The sequence below is a fragment of the Octopus sinensis genome, linkage group LG1 (assembly GCF_006345805.1).
Source record: "Octopus sinensis linkage group LG1, ASM634580v1, whole genome shotgun sequence".
NCBI classification, from domain to species: Eukaryota; Metazoa; Mollusca; class Cephalopoda; order Octopoda; family Octopodidae; genus Octopus; species Octopus sinensis.
Genome location: NC_042997.1, coordinates 183,484,854 through 183,506,071, shown reverse-complemented (window position 1 = coordinate 183,506,071; position 21,218 = coordinate 183,484,854). Strand labels below are relative to the sequence as shown.

The following is a 21,218-nucleotide window of genomic DNA, read 5'->3' as shown; positions in this document are numbered from 1 at the left end:
TCTCATACTAAGAATGTAGCAGTTTACCCTCAGGTCAGCTCTGACCAGCAAACATATGGTCATAGCTATTCCAGCCTCAACTATCTCAGCTTTTATTCCGATATACTGTTTCTAAGATCACATTATATCCAATGTGTTCTGCTTTCTTTAAGAGAACAAGGTTGTGATTTTAGAGAGATTTAGCTGCTGTTTTTAGCAGTTTAAGTGACCATGTAAGGGTCACTTTGTTGGATCAACCAAGAATGAGGTTAATTTGTAAAGTGATTGATACGAATTTCTCAACCCCCTAACTGTAAATAAGCATTAGTTTAAGCAAATTCATTATATTAAATCATAAGTAACTTTTTAATTCAACTAGATTTCTCTAGAATAGTGAGATAAGTACTAATATACCTCAATAAGCAGGCGAGAAAGACATAGTAATATTGGCATCATTAGCCTTACAACAGCAAGACTTAGTTGTAAATTTTACTGAATTATTCCCTCCTCCTCCTCCTCCTCTTGCTCTCACTGTTGTGTCTTATAGTAATTTTCTCTTCACTGCTTTACCACTGGCACTTATATTGATTGGTTGGTTGTTGCTTGTGCTAAAAATCAATAACTCTCCAGATTTGACAGTGGGTAGTCCGTGTTGTAGTATTCTAGTGATCTAGTATTACTTTCCAAAGTGTATTTTGTCATTTTTTTTTTTGTCTCTCATTTTATTTTTTTATTTATATTTTTTATACCAATAATTGGAAGAAAACATGACTGAAATTTTTAAAAAGAGTTTTGTTGATATTTGTTTAAAATCATAAATTTAAGTTTCTTACAAATCAATCCTTTTTGTTTTTTTTCGGACCCCCTCCCCACTCGTTATTTTGTTTGTCTCTGTTTCTTATTACTATTCTGTCTTGATTTATTCTTTCTTTATTCCACCTCACCACACACTTCCTACTTCCTCACTCTTTCTCTCTCACGGATTCTTTAAGGAGATTCATAAAACGGAAAAGCAACAGCTTGTAAACTAACATAACCAGCATATTGTACGTGGTATTCTTTGATGATTTGTAACAACAAATGCATGGTCCAGCACTGTTGATGGTAGTGAGTGAAGTAAAGCAAAATATTTTAGTAGTCTGTCCTTTTTTTTTCACTCGATAAACCTCATCCCTTCCTCATCCCTAGATTGTAAATCCAAAAGACAAGAACATCATCATCATCATTTAACATTTGTTTTCCATGCTGGCATGGGTTGGACAAAACATTGAAATTAAAACGTTGACATTTTCATAACTCTACGTGGTGAGCCAAACCTCAAAATTTAGTTTAATTTGTTAGGTTTTTAACAAATTTTCTGCAAAAATATCAGTAACAACAACAACAACAACAAAATGGATATTTCAGACATCTGTGTGTTTACCTTCACAAACTTTTAATCATTCTGCAAGTCTCATTGAATATTGTAATTATTTTTTATATTTTAAAAACATTTTGTTAAAACTTTGATAATATTGAAATTTTGCTTCTTTTAAGTTGGTCATATGGCTTTACAAGTATTTTTTTTCTGTTTTTATTTGTCTATTAATTCTTGTTATTGTGGTTCTTGGTTGTATGTATATATGTGTGTGTGTGTGTATATCTCATACAAATATATATATATATATATATATATATATATATATATATATGTATGTATATGTATATACCATATATGTATGTATGTATATGTATATACCATATATGTATGTATGTATATGTATATACCATATATATATATATGTATATGTATATACCATATATATATATATATATATGTATATACCATATATATATATATATATATATATGTATATACCATATATATATATATATATATATATATATATATATCATATATATATATATCTCATATGAGTGTGTGTGTGCATGTCTATGTGCACACACACACACTCATATATTTGTATGAGTGTGTGGTGGGGCACACTTTAGATTTCTTCTTTTTCTTTGTACCAGCCAGCAGAGTATTTAAAACATTTGAATATTTATTATTTTAAATATTTCTTAAGGTCTTCTTTAAATTAATTTTGTTAAAGAGAATTATTATTACTATTATTTGTTTAATTATTTATTTATTTATTCATTGATATTACTTGTTACTAATAATGTTTCAATGTAATTATCGAAAGAAAAAAATTATGACCACCAGGTATCAAAATTTCCAAATGAGAATTTACAGCTTGAAAAATTAGATAAGAAGTTAAATGAAAAATTGTTTTAAATATTTTTCGTTTCTGATTATCTTTTACTTATTTCACTCATTAGACTGCATCCATTCTGGAGTACTGCATTGAAGAATTTTAATTGAACAAATTAACCCCAGTACTTAATAATTTTTTGTAAAGCCTGGTACTTATTGTATCAGCCTCTTTTGCTAAACAGCTAAGTTATGGGGATATAAACACACCAACACCAGCTGTCAAGCTGTGGTGGGGGACAGACTCTCACACACTAGATCGCTAGCCACTACACATTCTTTATTTTCTCTCCTTGTTTCTTCCTGTGTTCCTTTCTGTGGAAGAGCATAGGCTCGAAACATTAAAAACTCTTTCACTTCCCGAGCGTTAAACTAATACGTCTGTTTGTTGTCTACACCACTTGTCTTTTGCTTTTTTTTTGTGAATTCTCCCTATATTTATATATATATATATATATATATACACACACATATACAACAGAATTCCTTCAGTTTCCATCTACCAAATCCACTCACAAGGCTTTGGTCAGCCCAAGGCTATAGTAGAGGACACTTGCCCAAGGTGCCACACGGTGGAGCTGGAACTCAGAACCATGTGGTTGGGAAACAAACTTGTTACCACACTGCCATGTCTGTGCCTATTGACTGCTTTTTTTTTTCTCTTTTTTGTGAAAAAAAATACCACATTTAGGAAAATATGAAATTTAAATCTACTTTTGCTCACATATATGTCTCACACACAATGCTAGTTATACTTACAACATATTAGGTTGATGGGTATGTACTTTGGAACTGAGAACATTATAGAGTAAGCAGTAGGTCCAGAATGAGAAGCAGTTCTACACCTCAGCAGAAGCAAACTACACTTGGGTTGCAAATGCTCTTGAGAAAGGCATGAAATCATACTGCTCATCACCACTCCTATATAAGTTCTTTGTTCATGGTCCAAGAAAGGAAAAAAAATATGTTAGAAAATGGGTTTAGTAGATGTAGTAGTGTGCTAGACTACTCACTCTGCCATAACTTGTTTGGTATCTTGCTAATATCTCACTCCAAGGTTGAGTCTTCCATTAATTCCTCCAAGGACAATAAAATAAATATCTATTCTACACAAATATATATTCAAGTTACTATATCCCCTCTCCTCGAAGAATTGGCCTCTTGCCAAATCAGAAGAAATCAATAAGTTTGATATGGATGTGGCAACAGAGTATCGGACTATCTTTACTGTAGTAACTTAATCGGTACCTCACTGTTCTGGGTTCAGATCACAATTTGACCAATTTTGCTTTTCATCATTTTAAGATAGGTATGACCAGTAATATATAATATATTCATTTAAGGTGGAAAGCTGGCAGAATTGTTAACATGCCAGGTTAAATACTTAGCAGTATTTCATCCATCCTTACATTCTGAGTTCAAATTCTGCTGAGGTTGATTTTGCTTTTCATCCTTTCAGGGTCAATAAAATAAGTACCAGTTGAGCATGGTGTCGATATAATTGACTTGCCCCAACCTTCAAACTTGCTGGCCTTGTGCCAAAATTTGAAACCAATATATAATATATTCACTCATTTGTTTTAGTATGCTAGAATGGGTTGGACAAGTATTTATTTAAAGCAGGATGCTCTTCCTATTGTTGACCCGTACCTGTTTTCAAGTAAGGGATTTTTAAATTATTATTCAAGACTTTAAAAGTTTGGAGCAAGCAGTCATAATACTAAGGAGTAAAGCCAAGGAGTATTTGCATTCATGTATATTTACATGCATACTCGCAAGCAGTTTCTGTCTACCATTGCATATTAGGGGCTATAATAAAAGATACTTGCCCAAGGTACTGCAGAGTGATACTGGACCATAAAGTGTGTGGGTGTGAAGCAAACTAGTTAAACACACAACCATGTTATATATATAACAACTGAACCATTAACCACTCAAGCATGATCTTGCAAAAGATTGTGTTTTCAGCTTAGGAGATGGAGACAAACTTAGAAGTGTATTCTCTCCGATGGTGCAACTTGTCTGGAGTTTGGATTTCAATAATCTAATGGCTGAAACTCACAGTCTATTCTTCCTGAATTTCTTTAGATTATTGGCAGCATTTTCTTTAATTATCATGAAGGTACTTTGAAAACCTTTGTAACAAAAAATTGATACATTTGCAGTTAACTGTTTATAGTGCAAAACCTATATTCTCCCTCATTCCAAGGAGAATGGATGATTCTGAAAGAGCCGAAACCATCACAAACCTGGCCAGGCAACCTATCGACTTTCAGACATCTAAATCCATATTAACTAATTGAATCTTACTTATACTACTCCTCTTTTTTGTATAAAAACTCTCACCCTCCCCACTAGACTAAGAGCAACCATTCTTCTCAAAATGCTAGCAAAAAAAAGAATGATAAAATAAAATGTGTATATGTGTTACTGTATTTCTTAAATCATTACCCTTCTCTCTACTGACAATATTCTGGTGTTACTTAGCTTCTTCTATAATTGAATGTACACATATGTACACATATTATATAGAGTTTCCAAGTTTGGGTAAGCTCATATGGGAATATGTGAGTACTGACATTTTGAGCAAAGTAGCCCTTCTTCAGAGAGAGAAATATAAGTGTTTGGGATAAAACTGAGCAAATAAATCAAAACTTATTTACTCTGTGTTACCTTAAACAGCTTAAATTTATCTCTCTAAAGTAGGATCTTTCCTCAAATCATTAATATTCATCTTTCCCCAAAACATTCAAATGTACCCAAATTTGTTAACTTTATTTAAAGAATTTCTAGCTTTTACAAATCATTACCTGCTTCCTCAGACTACCTTTTTATTATCCACACATGACCATTTATACACAAAGAAACACATTGATGGATTTATATATTTATCTTAATTTTATAATTAAAAAAAAATTTTCTTTTTGTTTTCATTTTACGCAGCGCCCCGGCAAAAGTATGAATCACCTGCAAAAAAGCAAGAACCAGCCGATTCCAAATCACCATCGGGTTTTAATGAAAAGGTAAGAAGTGGCAGCCTTACACCCAGTATGGCTGGCTTCGGCAGCATGTTCCGCAAGGCATCAAATTTCTTGGGTTTCAGTAATACTGATACCTTAAGGCCTCCACCACTTGATGGCGAAATAGTCTATAGTAAGAATAATGTTTGTGTTCATCCGCCAGCACCTTTGTCATTGGATGTGGAACATCATCCAGGATACCTCACCATCCGTTCACAAAATGACTCGGTAAGTTGCTCATTTTTATTTATTTATTTATTTTTTTTTTTTTGTCGTCTTTCAATCAAGTGGAAAGGCAATGCTTATGACCCTTTACAGGGCTTCCCAGACTGATGGGAGAGAGTAAGAGAGGTATCCTTTAACTGTTGACCTCATATGAATGTTTGTAACAGAGTGGACTTCACTAAAGACACCCAAGGTTCCAGATGGTGATGTTAAAGTATGCAGCTGGTTAAGTCTACCACCCAAGCAGTAATCCATTGATAAAATATAACCGTAATTGACTCTATTGTAAAACAAGGAATAAAAACATGCATTTGTCACTGCCACCACTACCACCATCATTATATTCATCATCCTCAACATCATCATTATCATCAGCATTTCCATCATCATCATTCACATTATACATAATACATGAAACAGTCTGCTTGAATATGTGGTGGTGGCAGTGGGAGTAGTGGTTCTTGTTATTGTTTAATCCTAGATTAACCTTTACGTCCAGTAGACCTATGATACAAAGAATTCTGGCTGTCACCACCTTATCTTTTTAAGGGTACATAGGACTACATCAGTACATAGGACCAATATGTACCGTTCTCATGTAAGCTGATAGAATGTCTGATTTGAGAGTGATGTTGCTGCTATGTCTAGCAGGTCAAGCAAGAAATAGAGTTTTTTTTTTCATTGCTGGCCCAAAAACAGTTCAAGACAAATGTTGAGAGAATCAACAAATGAAATTCTATTATAGGGCCACTGTCACTACCAGAATTTACAGGTGCCAGTTGATTTATATTATAGTATTAGCATTGGAAATCTATGCTAAACTATGCAAGTTAATTTGATTATTATTGCCATCACCATTATCACCTCCATCTTCTTCTTTATCACCATCATCTTCATCACTATCATCCTCATCATCATCATCATCATCATGCTGCTGCTGCTGCTACTACTACTACTACTACTACTACTACTACTACTACTACTACTACTCTTCATCCTTTAGAGTGTATTTTTCACTGTTATGTTGATAGCATATAATTTGGCATTTTCTCAAATGCCCACACAGGAGTTAGTGATATGGCAGGCCAAATCCAATCATACAGTAGCTGCAATGTGCCAGCAATTTGTTCCCATGCTTGGAGGGATCGTAGCATATCTCTTTGCGTATCTTCAAGTAGTCCGCATAATTTAATATCTGAAGCCATAAAGTCTAATTTCTAACCTCTGATCCTTTTATTTTTTTTAAAGTACAGATAAGCAGTGGAGCTTGGGAATAATTCTTGCTTCATTTAATTCAGCCCTGGCATTGCTGTACAATATCATTTTACCCTCCTAATGCTTCTATTTGTATTTCTTACTAATAACAATACTGTCCTATATATTATATCATCATCATCATCATCATCATCATCATCATCCTCATCATCATCATTATCATCTTCATCATCATTATTATCATTAAATGATATTATTATTATCATTTGAATTATTGGATGACAAGGCAACAAGAATTAAGCTTCATTAGCTTACAACTGTTTCTGCTACAAGAATCAGTGCAAACAGAGCTGAGTGCTCTGAGGAAGCTATAAGATATTGCACAAGCACTCAGCTCTGAGTGCACAGCTTCATATTGCAGAAACAGCTGTAAGCTAATGAAGTTGATTATGTAATATTTATTCCCTTGTCATTCAATAATTCATATTATGATCTGTACTTGGTTCAGTCCTCAGCCCCCTCCTATTTATCATAGTCCTCCAGGCAATAACGGAGGAATTCAAGGCAGGATGCCCCTGGGAGCTCCTCTATGCTGATGACCTTGCTCTAATTGCTGAGTCTCTATCAGAACTAGAGAAGTTTCAAGTGTGGAAACAAGGATTAGAATTGAAGGGCCTTAGAGTCAACCTAGCTGTGATTTGAATTATCAAATCAATTTGAATTGTGTTTTGATAATTCCAGTCACGTCTGGTGAAGTGGTTTGGTTATTTTGTTCCATTGTGTGATCTGTTGCTAAACAAGAAGTAACCATTCTTGTGGAAATGTACAGTACATAATTGAAAAGTCAACTTCATTTTTCTTCAACTGTAATGTATATATAATTAGTTAGCTGTCCATAAGTCAGAAAAAACCCACTCAATAAAAGTAATAGACGTATTTTTATATTTTTATTTATCATTGAGTAATATATTACTAGTTAAGGCATATAACTAGTCAGAATGTTGCTGTTGGTTTCATGCTGACTATTTGCACCTAGGCAATATTAATAACTCTTCGGTACATAGACTCTAAGTTGTATGTCTCACATCCTCAGTTTTTGCTACTCATCCTATCAATACACCCCTCAACCATCCCATCCTTCACTGCCACTTGATGATGAGGTAGGTTGTCTCATTCAAAGATGTATAGAGTGTTCCTACTTCTACCGTTTGTACAGTAGAATGTGAAACCATTTGATTGGTTATTTATTGTATTTTTGTGGTTCGTTGATGATTAGGTTCTTGAGATATCCTGCTCATAGATCCAGAACATTACCAGATTTACCAGATTTTGATTGCAAAAAATTATCCAGGAGTTTTTGCAGGTTTAGTAGATGTCATCATTTGCCATTAGATAACAAATGATAACTTTCTATTAGTAAACTAAGGGAATGTACTAATATTTGGATCTTATCACTACCACTGCTTTCACCACCATCATCATTAACATAGTTCATGCATCTTTAAATTTAAAATTTAAAAAAAAAGGAATAGGTCTGGAACCTAATAGTTTCAAGTTCTGCCAAGGTCAGTTTAATGTTATATCTTTCTGGGGTTAATTGAATAACAATAACACTAAAATAAGTTAGTGATCCACTTGATTATAGCCTGAAATTATGTCATCACGAATCTACATATTTAATATACTTAATAAAACATAAAACCATGAGAAAATACTTGTAAATAGATCTACAATCTAATGACTAATAACTTCAACCTCTTCACACAGAATTGAACACTCCTATTTAGTAGGCAGAGTTTGAACTCAGAGTCAGAACAAATACCATAATGTGTTCTGTCTGACTTTCTAATGGCTCAGCCAATAATTCTGAGCCAATATCTTTCCCTTATCTAAATCACTGTAGTTAATTACTAATTAGAAGTACTTATGTTGTGAGGAAAAGACAAAATTTGCTCAATGACTAAGATTATTTTAATCATTTTGGTGAGTACAGAGAAAAGACAACTCTGGGCATATTTTTATCTTAATAGATCTCAGCAAAGCATAGACTTCACTATACTTGCTGAAATTGTGATGTAAGAATCATTATATAGGTGTACAGCATTGTATAAGGGTAGGCAGATATTTTAAGAAATAAATCATTGAGGTCAGTTATCCACTAATACCATCATCATCATCATCGTTTAACGTCCGCTTTCCATGCTAGCATGGGTTGGACGATTTTGACTGAGGGCTGACGAACCAGATGGCTGCACCAGGCTCCAATCTTGATTTGGCAGAGTTTCTACAGTTGGATGCCCTCCCTAACACCAACCATTCCAAGAGTGTAGTGGGTGCTTTTTACGTGCCACTGGCACGGGGGCCAGTCAGGAGGTACTGGCAACGGCCACGCTCAAATGGTGCTTTTTATGTGCCACCTGCACAGGAGCCAGTCCAGCGGCACTGGCAACGACCTTGCTCGAATCCTTTTACACATGCCACCAGCACAGGTGCAAGTAAGGCGATGTTGGTAACGATCATGCTCGAATGGTGCCCTTTCATGTGCCACTGGCACGGAAGCCAGTTGGCTGCTCTGAAAAACAATAGTTAAGTTAGTGCTGACATATTTAATGGAGGGAGCAATCAAAATGATTAAAATGATATTACTCAGTAGGTTAAAATTTTCTATAGCTCAGCACATTTTTTATGCTCATTACAGAAAAAGAAAAGAGAATCTGCAAACACTAAGAGTTAGCTTTCTCTAAATACATACTTCCTTTTAAAGGAAATATTGTTTAAAATCAGACCACTTACCAGTAACCCAATCATATAAGAACTAACCTATAAGAGATTTTCTAAGATTTTATTGGATTAATTAAAATTCTTATTCTAACTGCTGCTGTTGTTGCAAATATTGCATTAGCATTAAGTACAGAGATTTATTGATATTGAGTGTATGCTTAGTTTCTAATCAATACCATCAAGCATAATAAGAGCATTCATTATTCAACATTCAACTTAACTCATTATCTAATAAACTGACAAAATGCAGTGTGTGGGAGAATTTAGATTAATATCATGTTAAAAGAAGAATCCAGTTTGTAATTTAAGATGTCATTAATATTCCTTCACGATAATTACACTTATCTTCTGATTTTCACTTCTTTGTAAACATAATAATAAGCTATTTCTGACAAGCCATATTCTGTATCCATCCATCTATTTATATATATATATATATATAAATCATCATCGTTTAACATCCGCTTTCCATGCTAGCATGGGTTGGACGATTTGACTGAGGACTGGCGAACCAGATGGCTGCACCAATCTGATCTGGCAGAGTTTCTACAGCTGGATGCCCTTCCTAACGCCAACCACTCCAAGAGTGTAGTGGGTGCTTTTACGTGCCACCAGCACGAGGGCCAGTCAGGCGGTACTGGCAACAGCCACACTCAAATGGTGCTTTTTATGTGCCTACATTGGAGCCAGTCCAGCAGTACTGGCAATGACCTTGCTCAAATGTTTTTTCACGTGCCATCAGCACAAGTGCCAGTAAGGTGACGCAGGTAATGATCACGCTCGAATGGTGCTTTTTACATGCCACTGGCAGGGAAGCCAGTTTGTTGCACTGGCAACGATCATGCTTGGATGGTACTCTTATATATATATATATATATATAAAGGCGGCGAGCTGACAGAAACATTAGCATGCTGGGCGAAATGCTTAGCGATATTTCGTCTGCTGCTACGTTCTGAGTTCAAATTCTGCCGAGGTCAACTTTGCCTTTCATCCTTTCAGGGTCGATTAAATAAGTATCAGTTACGCACTAGGGTCGTTAATCCGTTTGTCTGTCCTTGTTTGTCCCCTCTGTGTGTAGCCCCTTGTGGGCAGTAAAGAAATAGGTACTCATATATATATATATATATATATATATATATATATATATATAATACATGTATGTATGTGATAGAATATGGTCTGATGGTTAAGATGTCGCATTTATGGTTGCAAGACCATGGTTTAAATTCCCAGAGTAGCAGTGCATTTGAGTTCTTGAGTAAACTACTTCATTTCATGTTGATCCAGTCCATTCAGTTGTAGATGGGTAACTCTGCAATGGACTGGTATTCTGCTCAGAGAGAACGTTGGCCTGCCTGTCAGGGTGACACAATGCAAAGAAGCACATTGGGACACTGACCTGTAACACAATAGCTGATAGTCTGATCAATACAGTGATACAGTGATATATATATAGATATATACACATGCATGCTTACTAACATACATACATTCACATACATATGTGTGTATGTGTTCTTTAGTTACTTTTACTCATTATGGCTAAGACTATATATAAATATACAAAATATTACAGGGGTAGTGTAATAATATATATATATATAATATATATATATATATATATATACATATATATATGTGTGTGTGTGTGTGTATATGTATATGTATATATATATATATATATATATTATATATATATATATATATATATATATTAAAGGTTGATGGATTGCCAGAGTCATCACAACATTGGCCCTTTAAGTTCTATATTCAAACCACACTGAGGCCAACTTTACCTTTTGTCCTCCTTAGATCAATAAATTCCAGCCAAGTACTATAGTAAATACAATCGATTGTTCTTCCACCCCCCACCACCACCACCAATCTGTGGTCTTGTGCCTATGTAAGAAATCAATGTGTAATTGGCAAAAGTAGTGTGGGTGGAGATAGTTTTCTAAATGATTCACTTAGCTTTAAATGAACCTAATTTCATGTTCTATTCTATGGTTCTTATCCTTGGTATGATTACATTATTGAAGATCATGTCCTTGGATGTCCTCGTGACCCATTCCTGAAAAGATCATTAATCAATTCTCAGAGGTGGTGATTTGGCAGAATCATTAGCAGGCCAAGCAAAAATGCTTAGCAGCATTTCATCCATCCTTACATTCTGAGTTCAAATTTCACTGAGGTCAACTTTGTCTTTCATCCTTTCAGGGTTGATGAAACAAGTAGCAGTTGAGTACTGGGGGTGAAGTAATCAACTTATCCCCTCCTCTAAGATTGCTGGCCTTGTACCAGTATTTGGAACCAATATTAATAAATTCTCTATAAGGTGAAGTTAATAGCCCTTTGCAAGATAATAAAGGGATTTTTCAATACTAGCACATCAGTAGCATATTCCAAATTAAGGTGGCGAGGTTGGCAGAAACATTAGCATGCCGGGTGAAATGCTTAGCTGTATTTCGTCTACCACTATATTCTGAGTTCAAATTCCACCGAGGTCGACTTTGCCTTTCATCCTTTCAGGATCAATAAATTAAGTACCAGTTGCGTACTGGGGTCAATCGACTTAATTTCTTTGTCTGTCCTTGTTTGTCCCCTCTATGTTTCACTCCCTGTGGGCAATAAAGAAATAAAGTAACATATTCCAAATGGGAGGTGACAAATATCTGAAGTGACCAATACTTTGTGTTCATTATTCAGAACCTTATTTATTTATTCTAAACTAAAATTCATATGTATGGTGATAATCACTGTCATAACATTACATCCCTCGAAAAGGAACATTACTATACTTTCCAGCATACAAGGCGACATAGAATATAGTGAAAAACATGTAGTGTAAACATTCAAACATTGTCACTATCTTTCCAAATCCTGCTGCATTTCACATGGAATTTTTGGCCCTCCAAAAGCTGTCTTGGCGTATAAGTCAACCTACTTTTTTTGGCTGTGAAGTTTGGTCAACTTATGCCAAAAAATTATGTTAATCTGTTTCATTCAATTATCTAATTTGAAAAAGTTTTTGGGTGAATGATTAGTGTTAAAAAGTGTTTTAACCATACTTGTTATCACAATTTACATAAATATCTAAATAATTAATTTGCAGATCTAACTAACCTACATTATTGTGTAAAATGTAAAGCGTTACAAAAATGTAAAAGAAAATCATAAATTATGAGCCACCTGTATACAATCTACAACAGTATTCTTTCACAGAATCATTATCTGCTTTTCTTTGGATTATGTTCAACTCAGTACTTCCCAAATTATTTCAGGCTGTTGCCCCCTTGACACCCAGGCCACATTCCTAGCGCCCCTGCCCCCAACTCACCACCACAAACAGATCACTTTCTGTAGCAAATTCAAAACAACTGTATTTCGCAAATAAAACTTAACCCATTATTTTGGAGGTTTTTTTTACATACATCACCCCCTTTTGACCACCTCATTATCACCCGACTTTCCTTCAACGCCCCCACCTGGATCTTTCCACTGTCCTCATCTCCCACGGGGAGATGAGGGGAGTGCCATCTACTTTTGGAACCTCTCGTTCAACCCTTTTAATATTAACCCACCCAAAACTGCCCCTGGACCTATGAGACAAACTTTATTTTAAACTGCTTGGTGTTTGGGTTAGCAGCAGCAGAAACTCTCCAACTGTTGGGGCAAGCAACTCTCCAATTGTTAGTTGTGGTCATTGTGACATATGTTTGAAACCGATTTAAATTAAGACATTTCATCAAAATATGTTAATTTATGTTTGAGATACCATTATTAATAATTATAAAGCTATTTTGTCAGGTTGAGTCAAAAGTTTTTCTCATATTTCAAGCTTTAATTAATAGTTCAAACAAATTACATACAGAAAGCAATTATTTATCAAACTATATCTCTTCATATTGTATTGTCTGTTGCCATAATTATGCCAGAAGCTTAATTCCATGCTTATACTATTTGGCTGGTTAAGAGGCAAGAAAGTCCCTGCACCCATTTTCAACCTCATCCGCATTGTTGAACCTCCATCCATGCAAGTAATGTAGCATGGCTTGGAAAAGGTCGTAATCTGACTGTAGGCAGGGTGAGACAGCACCATTTCCAGCCCCTCAAATTCCTCAGGTTTGCATGGGGTCACATTGGCCATGTGTGCTAGGGCATTATCATGCTGTAGGAGCACATGTCTTTGATTATCCAATGCTGGATAGCGGGTTTTCAAAGCATCGTTTACTTGCTTCAGTTGTTGAGCATAAAGGTTAGTATTCATAGCATGACCATCTGTAACAAGCTCAAAGAGCAACACCCACCTCAAAATTCCACCAAACACACAACATTATCTTCTGTCCAAACTGCCCTTGTTTGACAACAGCTTCTGAAGCATAGCTGGAATTTCTCTTAATAAGGTTACGAATATAGACCCACATTTCATCCACAGTTATAATTTGACACCAAAAACAAGCATTTTGAGGATTTGCCAGTAGCTGTTTGCAAATGTTCATATATCATTGAGCCTGATCATTGGTCTGTTATGAGGAACTTCTCAACTTTGTTTGTTCACAAGGCCAAGCTTATGAAGGTGTCAGTTGATGGTGCTTTGTGAAGGACCAAGTTCTGCTAACAATGTATAATCGCTTGTGCTTGGCTGTTGTTCAACCATTTCAAACAAAGCCTCATCTTCCACAACAGACAGTCTCCCTGACCTTGGTTTGTCTTCAAGGTTGGTCTCCCTTCCTTGAGACATCTTAAACAGTTTTGTGCCCACATGTTCATTGACAGATACTGGCATTTCCACATCATTAGTTTCTTTTTCCACTGTCCTTGCAATTGGTCCTTGCATAAAATGACTCTAATTACATATTTTTCACCACCCATTATCAAAGCTGTAAAATAAAGGATAAACAATTAATGTTTCTAGGTTATATATGTAAACAAAGACTAAACAACTCAGCAAATAATTGAACAAATTGCATCAAATTAATGATAAAACACAGAGATACAAGTTGCCAAAACCTATCAGTGAAAATTTGAAAAAAAAACTTTTAACTCAACTTCATACAAACTGCCTTAATTTCAAAATTAACTGAAATAAAGACAGCATATTTTGACAAAAATATGGTAACTAATGGGTTAAAATTCATCTGTTTGAAGATTTTTATCCTTAATTGTAACTATTCCGTCTTTATATTTGGCCTTTTGTCCCAGAAAAAAGATTAGCTTGTACAAAAAGGTTTGATTCATAAGGTATAACAGTATGAATTAATATAAATGATTTCATTGTTTTATTTGCAAGCCAAAGGGTGGTGACAGCTCGCCAAGACAGTAGATTATTAGGCTAAATACTTGGTAGTTTTTAATTTCATTTACCTTGCTTCTGCATTGAAATCATGCCAGTTTGATTCATCTTTTAGCTCCTATTGGTCAATGAAATAAGTTTCGCACACCCTCTTAAAAAGCTGGCTTTATGCCTAATTAGAAAGTTAGGTGTCTCGGCCAAGAATACAGTACTATTGCTGTATTACTGACAAGATATAGCTTTCTATTGGCTTGGCCAGATGTAACTTAAAGGAAATGTTAAAGAGTCACCAAACCAAATGTATGAAATGAGCTTCTATACATTTATAACCAATTTACAATGAGAACATATGTTCTTACTCAGAATTTTAACATTTTTCCTTATATTACTGCTTTTTAAGTAATATATATTTTCTCAACCTTTTATTCCTCGTTGATCTATACTACACTTTTGATTAATATTTATATTCTTAAGGTGCATGGCTTAGTAGTTAGAGTATCAGGTTCACAATCACGAGGTAGTGAGTTTGATTCCTGGACTGGGTTGTGTTGTGTTCTTGAGCAAGACACTTTATTTCACATTGCTCCAGTTGATTCAGCTGTAGAAATGAATTGCAACTTCACTGGTGCCAAGCTGTATTGGCCTTTGCCTTTCTCTTGGATAACATCAGTAGCGTGGAGTGGGGAGGCTAATATGCATGGGCAACTGCTGTTCTTCCATAAACAACCTTGTCCATACATGTGTCTTGGAGGGGAACTTTCTAGGTGCAATCTCATGGTCATTCATGACCAAAGGGGATCTTTACCCTTTATCTTTTATTTTAGAAGCTTTTTTCATGTATTATATGCTACATGTGTGTGTGTGTAGAAAAGAAGTGATAAGAAACTCTCAAGAGAGTTAAACAGCAGGTCTTCAGAGAAGAAACCCTGCTCAGGTAAATGATTCAGGCCTTAACTTCTTACACTGTAATGGAGCCAGGCCACATCCAGTTCACGATTCTTGGATGCCCTTCTGCTGACACTTTAACTACTTGGAATTAAACCACTTGGAGATTTCATCTAGTTGTAATTTCTCTCTGTTGACTCAGCTTTTAAACTTATACTTAAAGAAAGAAAATAACATTTGTGTGTATAAAAGAAAAGTGAACTGAGAGATAAAGTATATTTTAATGGCTTAAGCATTTAATATGCATGGTTATTTTATGAATGTGGCATAAAATATTGCCTGCATACTGTTTTGTGACATATTTTTTAATATTCCTGAAATATTCTTTCAAATTCAATTTCAAGAAAAAACTTAACTTTTATATATACATTGCTGTTTCTAATACATTTTCAAAATGACAACAGTAAAAATTTGTGTAAATTTATATAAATAAATAAATATATTGAATATTTCTCAAATGCTAAGAAAAATTTTTTTTTTAAGTTGTGTGTTTTTGTTACTCAAAAGATATAAATTTTTTCAATTTTTGTAATATATATTAAAGATTTCATATATATATGTATGGATGTATATACGTATATGGGCATCTACTGCATGTCGGAAGCATTGTGTTCCTCAGATTCTTACAGTAGCAGGAAATTTAATTTCCTTTTGACATCTACATATCATTGGAGTCAATGAAAAAGAGGTTTAAAGATTACAGAATACATTGCTACAGTAGAACTTTTCAGGAATAACATGGGTGGTTGCACATTCGTGCATGTGCATGCTTTTGCATACACGTACAAGTAAATGAACAAACAAAAGAAAACAGTATTCAGCATATATTTCTCCCTCTCTCCTTTGTTTTCTTTTCTTCCATCTCCCTTTCCATTTCCTATCTCTCCCTTTCTCATCTTCTCTTTCTATCTCCCTTTTCTTGTCTCTACTCCTCTCCTTCATCTCGTATTTTTCTGAAGATCTAATATCAAAATCATCAACATACTCCATACACATTTCAAGCATTAAACTAATACCATGTTCATCGTAATTTGTTCTTTCTGTATTGTTTTTTTAAATGTTATGATTTGATTCTATATACACTTGTTGATGTCATTAAGGTAATTAGAAATAAGAATTCTAATTCATATATATCTTTTTGTTTCAGCTCACTGGTCCCACTCTAATACTAACATGGATACCAAATACAACATTAAAAAGAAATCCACGTAGCATTGAAAATAGTCCTAACCGTTCTGCTATTTGCAGTCCAAAGTCAAGTCCAAGACGAACTCCAAAACAAGATTATGCCCGTTCAGACAATCTGACCACTCCGTCTCCAAGTGTCTCTCCTCGTAATTCCTTAGCATCAATAGGAAGTGAACAATCTCTATGGATTGAGCAACGGCAAAGATCACGACGAGATGACAGCAGTTTTTGCTCAGAAATTTCAATTGGGTCTCGGGAAGAAATCAGTGACTATGATTCCTACCGAGAAAAATTTGGACCCAGTAATAAATCACAAACGGACTCTGGTCTAGGCACTGATTGGGATCATGCAAGTGGACAATCTGCTCCAAACAATGAGAAAGTAACGTCAAATATACGTATAAGATCTTATAAAGTTGGGATTAATGTCAATGACTTGACCAAAGAAAACAAGAAGAATATTGATTCTGCTGATTCTTATTCCAAGTCTTCAAAATATGACAGTTCTTCAACTGAAAGTGAAGGCATTACTCCTGAGGAACAGTTGGCAGCAATGCTAAAGAAGAATAAGGTCTATAGAAAATCTCGCGAGTGTCTTGGATCCAATCACTCGCTTAGTATTGAAATGGAAGGAGATAATCTTGTTGTTGTTAAGGAAGATAGCAAGCTTAACCTGAATATTCCTGAAAGTAATAAAAAAAGTGATATTGAAAGTTCCCCATCAACTGACTTTGATCAGACAAGCATTAGCTCTGATTCATCTGACCCAAGTCCCACAGGGGAACATTATCGATTAATGGTTGGTGAACTACGAAGGAAATGTGCTGAACTCAATGACAGGCTCAATGAATCCATGACGAATGGGAATAATGACTTAATACAAAGTGAAAATGTACCTTCTGCAACACCCAGCCTCAATTCATTTAGCTTAGAAAACCGTTCAGGTGTAGCTGCTGATCCTCCAGTCACCCCACCTCAGTCAATAGATCGACTAAACACCAGTGACAATAATATCCAAGACTTGTCGATATCTACACCTGATATTGAAGTCACACGATTCCGTTTATCATCTTCATCCACATCCACATCTGGTCCTGATTCACATCCACCTACTCCTTATTTATCACCAGACCATTCCTTACCCTCTTCACCAAGGCAGCAACAAGATTCATTGTCTGGAAGCAGTTCTTGCTCATTAGCACATAATCTTTCATTCCCAGAAAATTCAGTTTCCTATATATCAAAGAGGAAAGAAAAACGCAGCCCCAAAGAGCAAATTTGTGGTGTATTCTCAGTTGATCTCGGTATGTACTGTTGAACTTTCTAAAAGATTTTTTATTTTGTGTCACAAAATATTTATGGAAATGCACAAATACACACTAACAAACATGCACGTATACATATTATCTACTTACTTGCATACACACATATACACATTTACACACATATATATATACATATATGATATACTTGAAAGTGTATGGCTTAGTGGTTAGAGTATTCAGTTCATGATCATAAGGTTGTAAGTTTGATTCCCAGTTTATGCTCAGAAATTTCAGTTGGGTCTTGGGAAGAAATCAGTGTCTATGATTCCTACCAAGAAAAATATGAACTCAGTAATAAATCACAAACAGATTCTGGTCTAGGCACTGATTAGGATCATGCAAGTGGATAGTCTGCTCCAAACAATAAGAAAGTGACATCAAATATACGTATAAGATCTTATAAAGTTGTTGCAGTACTGAGATGTTATCTCAGGTCAAGAAACTGCAGTCAGTGGCCTAGCAACAATGTGTACGCATTATGTATGATGCATAGATGAATATTTTAATTAAATGTTGCCTCGACTACATATACCAGGTATTAATATATATATACATATCAGCATCGCCTGGCCCCGTGCCGGTGACACGTAAAAGCACCGTCCGTTCATGGCCGTTTGCCAGCTCTGTCTGGCACCTGTGCAGGTGGCACGTAAAAAGCACCCACTACACTCACGGAGTGGTTGGCGTTAGGAAGGGCATCCAGCCGTAGAAACACTGCCAGATCTGACTGGGCCTGACGAAGCCTTCCAGCTTCACAGACCCCAGTTGAACCGTCCAACCCATGCTAGGATGGAAAGCAGACGCTAAATGATGATGATGATGATGATGATGATAATATATATATATATATATAATAATAATAACAGAGAGTATAACTCCAAACTTACAGGGAAAAATTCAATTTAGTATTAAATCAAATTTCACAATATAAATATACATATATATATATATATAATATATATAAATTAGAGAAAAACCACTATTATGTAATTCAAACAATGATAGACATAAACCAAATCATAAAGACTTTTTGTACTTTTTGTGATCTAGTTATATGTTTTATAATATTTTTTTTTTCTTTATGATTTGGTTATGTCTATCATTGTTTGAATCACATAATAGTGGTTTTTCTCTAATTTATATATATTATATATATATATATATATATATATATATATATATATATATATGGGGGTGGTGAGTATATGCACTTACAAACGCTTCTAAGAGAAAGAGAGAGAGTAACAGGGAATTTGTGTATTTGCAAAACTAATTGTTAAGATACAAGGTGGAATAACTTGAAAAACAAACATACAAATAATAACAGAGTCATTTTAACTTTAGCTACATACATCCTATTTAGTAATCAGTGAAGTAATCTAAACTCTAATATCAGACAGATAATCATAGTAATTAATTTAGTATTGGCAAAGCTATGTGCACACATTTTCTTTTCGTATTTTTCATCTAACGGCAGTTGTCTATTTTTAAAAGCATTTTTGAGTAGTTGAAAGATAGAAATCTCTACTCTTTGATAAATAACTTTAATAGCGTGTATCAAGATTTATATTTCTGAAAGGTTTACCTCCCACTACTAATAACAAAAAAAGTGAAATAAAATAAAGACATTCTTAAATAGAATAGTTATGGTAAGTTTTTCCTTTGTTGTTCCAAGGCATACTCATTTGGTTTTTAACCAGTGTTTCTTTTCTTTACTATATATATATATATATATATATAGGTGCATGTGTGGCTGTGTGGTAAGAAGCTTGCTTCAAAATCACACGGTTCTGGGTTCAATCCTACTGTATGGCTCCTTAGGCAAGTGCCTTCTGCTATAGTCTCAGGCCAATCAGAGCCTTATGAGTGGATTTGGTAAACAAGAAACAAAATAAAGCCTGTCATGTGTGTGTGTGCGTGCGTGTGTGTGTGTGTGTGTGTAAGCAATATTTTTATATGACTAGCATTCTTGTGAAAATTGAAAAATGTTTATTACATTTTTAGCTTCAGTTCACTTCATCCATGGGTGTGGTTAAGAAGTTTGATTCTCACACACACAGCTTTAAGTTCAACCTCACCTTGGGCAAGTTTCTTCCACTAAAACCTTGGGTATGGTAGGAGACAATTGTGAGTGAAAATGGACAACTGGAAACTATAGATGACCATCTGATGGACAGTTTGGCCCCTAAGTTAGGTGCTTTTCATAGAGTCCAGTCTAATGCAGTGGCTCAGACCACATCTCTGTTTGTGGATATCAAAATCTTCCTCCTTTCCTCTCACCGGTCGAAGGAGACTCTGCAAAAAATTCTTAAGCTCTTCTTCTGGCTAATCTCTAAAACAAAAGTTATTTTAAAGGACAGTTGCCAGGATCATATAACTGTCCTTTTCACTATCACACAGTCACCTCATCCCATCAAATCCCTTAATATTTTCTACCCTAATTATCAAATCTTAAAAAATGTATGTTAGGACCAATTAGTAACCACATATCTAATAACCATAACTCATAACACACCCTTGATAACATGAAAAGCTACAAATGGAATAAATGAACATCATTCTGCTTACTTTACATATGACATGGTACCCCAAAGAAACCAGAATTTTGCAATGCTATTTATTCACTTAGTTTTCCATGTTTATATGTCCAGATGCGTTTTCCACTGTTTGAAAGTAGTGCTGGGACTCTTGCAAAGTGATGCCTTTTGACGCCTCCATCGTTTTGTCTTCCCCTCTTCCACTTCTGCAAATTCCATAGCACCATCTTTCATCACCAGTGATGACTGGATCAATTTCCAACTGTTCTTTCAGTTCACAATGCACATTCAGTCGTGACTGCTTTTGATCTTCTGTGAGCAAGCAAGGCACAAATTTTGCTACATTTCTTTTCATTCGCAATTCCTCACTCAAAATTCGTTAGCACGAACTCCAGGACACACCAATCATATCAACAAGTTTGTTAGTTGTTCAGTGATGGTCCTCCAAGATC

At 34.9% G+C, this 21,218-nt stretch overlaps 1 protein-coding gene across 4 annotated transcripts in view; it reads left to right on the top strand.

Annotated features, from left to right (window-relative positions):
- The window catches only part of LOC115212467 (TBC1 domain family member 16), a 96,555-nt gene that overhangs the window by 48,376 nt on the left and 26,961 nt on the right, over positions 1-21,218 (top strand). For 3 of the 4 annotated variants that reach the window (XM_029781350.2, XM_029781349.2, XM_036507502.1), the window contains 2 exons: positions 5,180-5,484; positions 16,864-18,208. In XM_029781350.2, coding sequence (XP_029637210.1) covers positions 5,180-5,484; positions 16,864-18,208 — 1,650 coding nt within the window. Of the gene's footprint in view, positions 1-1,425; positions 1,445-5,179; positions 5,485-16,863; positions 18,209-21,218 lie in introns of those variants that run through there. The other variant, XM_036507500.1, reaches the window with a different exon arrangement.